We start from the raw sequence: 1,467 nt of genomic DNA on the forward strand, positions 1-1,467 counted from the left end.
TGAGGTATCTTCTGGGAACATATCAGATGGCTTTATGGGGTGGGCGGATGCATATCACGTGTCGATTTACTGACTTGGTTGCAAGGAGGAAATTGCTAATGCTAGGAAAAGAAAGTGTTGCACTGATGTGGGGGATTATATTATCCCTGAAACTGCTAAAGAATCTTTGGAGAATGCAAAGGAATACTTGAGACAATTGGCAAAGAGGAGCTGTATTGGCCTGGGCATTCAAGAAAATGTTGGGCAGAAGAGGAGCTATGGTTTCAGGGTGAGTGTGCAAGATGTGGTGATGATTGATTCCTCTGATTCTTCATCGTGTTCTGTTAATGGAAAGGCTACTGATGCTGATGCTGATCCTATTCTGAAGGGGTTTGCGGAGGTTGGCCCATCACAACCTCCTCACTCACCATGATTGGCCTGATATGGAATTGTAGGGGCCTTAATAACACACTCTCTCCTACAATTCCGAAGATAAGAGCGTTATTAGGTAGTAAGTTTTATGATTTTATGTTTTTAATTGAGACCAAATGTAATGTTAGTAGTGTGTTCCCAATGTTTAGATCCTTAGGTTTTGTGAAACATTTTGGAGTCGATGCCATAGGGGCTTCGGGGGGTCTATGGGTAGGATGGAGAAAGGAGGCAAAAATGAGCCTTGTAATGGCATGTAAAAATTATATCATCCTGTTGGTTAAGAAATTTAATGGTCTCTTTTGGTACCTCGTGCTCTACTATGGTGAACCGGAAGTGGCAAATCACACACATGTTCTTATGGAGCTAGAAAAGTGGATGGATTCTTGTACATACCCCTTCCTTATTGTGGGAGATTTCAACCAAGTGGATTGTATATATGATAAATTAAGTAATAGTCAGAGACCCATAGAAGGAGCAAATGCCTTCATTAGCTGGAAGCTACGTAATGAGTTGATTGATATACCGTTCAAGGGACCCAGATTCACATGGTGCAATAACCGGAAGGGGAATAAGAGGGTCTATGAACGAATTGATAAAGCAATGGCATCGAAGGATTGGTTGCTATTCTTTCCAAATACGGGTACTAAACATTATCCCATTCAATTGTCTGATCATGCACCAATTGAGGTGGATTTACAGCTGACCAGGAACGAAGGAAAAAAACCATATAAGTTAGATGCTTGGGCACTTGATTACGAGGAGTGTTTGCAAGGCATTCAAATTGTTTGGTCGCCTAGTGTGTTGGGGTCACCGGCTTACAAGGTTGCTTGAAAGCTGGCCCGTGTAAGGACTTCTGTGAAGAAGTGGGCGCTTGATAAAAAGGGGGAATGGAGGATTAAATGGGATGAGTTTGATTCGAAGCTGGAAAAAGGGATGGCTACTGCGACATCCGGAGGAGGAGATAAAGAGCTCATAAAAGCTCAGGTCGAAGTAAAGGAATTTGCTAGTGCGGTAGCGGTTTTTTGGAAGCAACGTGCTAAGGTGAAATGGACGGTA

The 1,467-nt window shown here is 42.7% G+C and overlaps 1 protein-coding gene across 1 annotated transcript; it reads left to right on the top strand.

The window, feature by feature from the left end:
• The first annotated feature begins 645 nt into the window (after positions 1-645).
• Positions 646-1,242, top strand: LOC141631695 (uncharacterized). The gene has a single exon (XM_074444332.1). It carries the CDS (start codon positions 646-648, stop codon positions 1,240-1,242), a length of 597 nt encoding a protein of 198 aa, XP_074300433.1.
• The last annotated feature ends 225 nt before the right edge of the window (positions 1,243-1,467 follow it).

Source organism: Silene latifolia, chromosome Y (assembly GCF_048544455.1).
Source record: "Silene latifolia isolate original U9 population chromosome Y, ASM4854445v1, whole genome shotgun sequence".
NCBI lineage: Eukaryota > Viridiplantae > Streptophyta > Magnoliopsida > Caryophyllales > Caryophyllaceae > Silene > Silene latifolia.

Bases quoted from the DNA above. Each gene is read 5' to 3' on its own strand.
- LOC141631695 (XM_074444332.1), top strand. From the start codon at position 646: ATGAGCCTTGTAATGGCATGTAAAAATTATATCATCCTGTTGGTTAAG.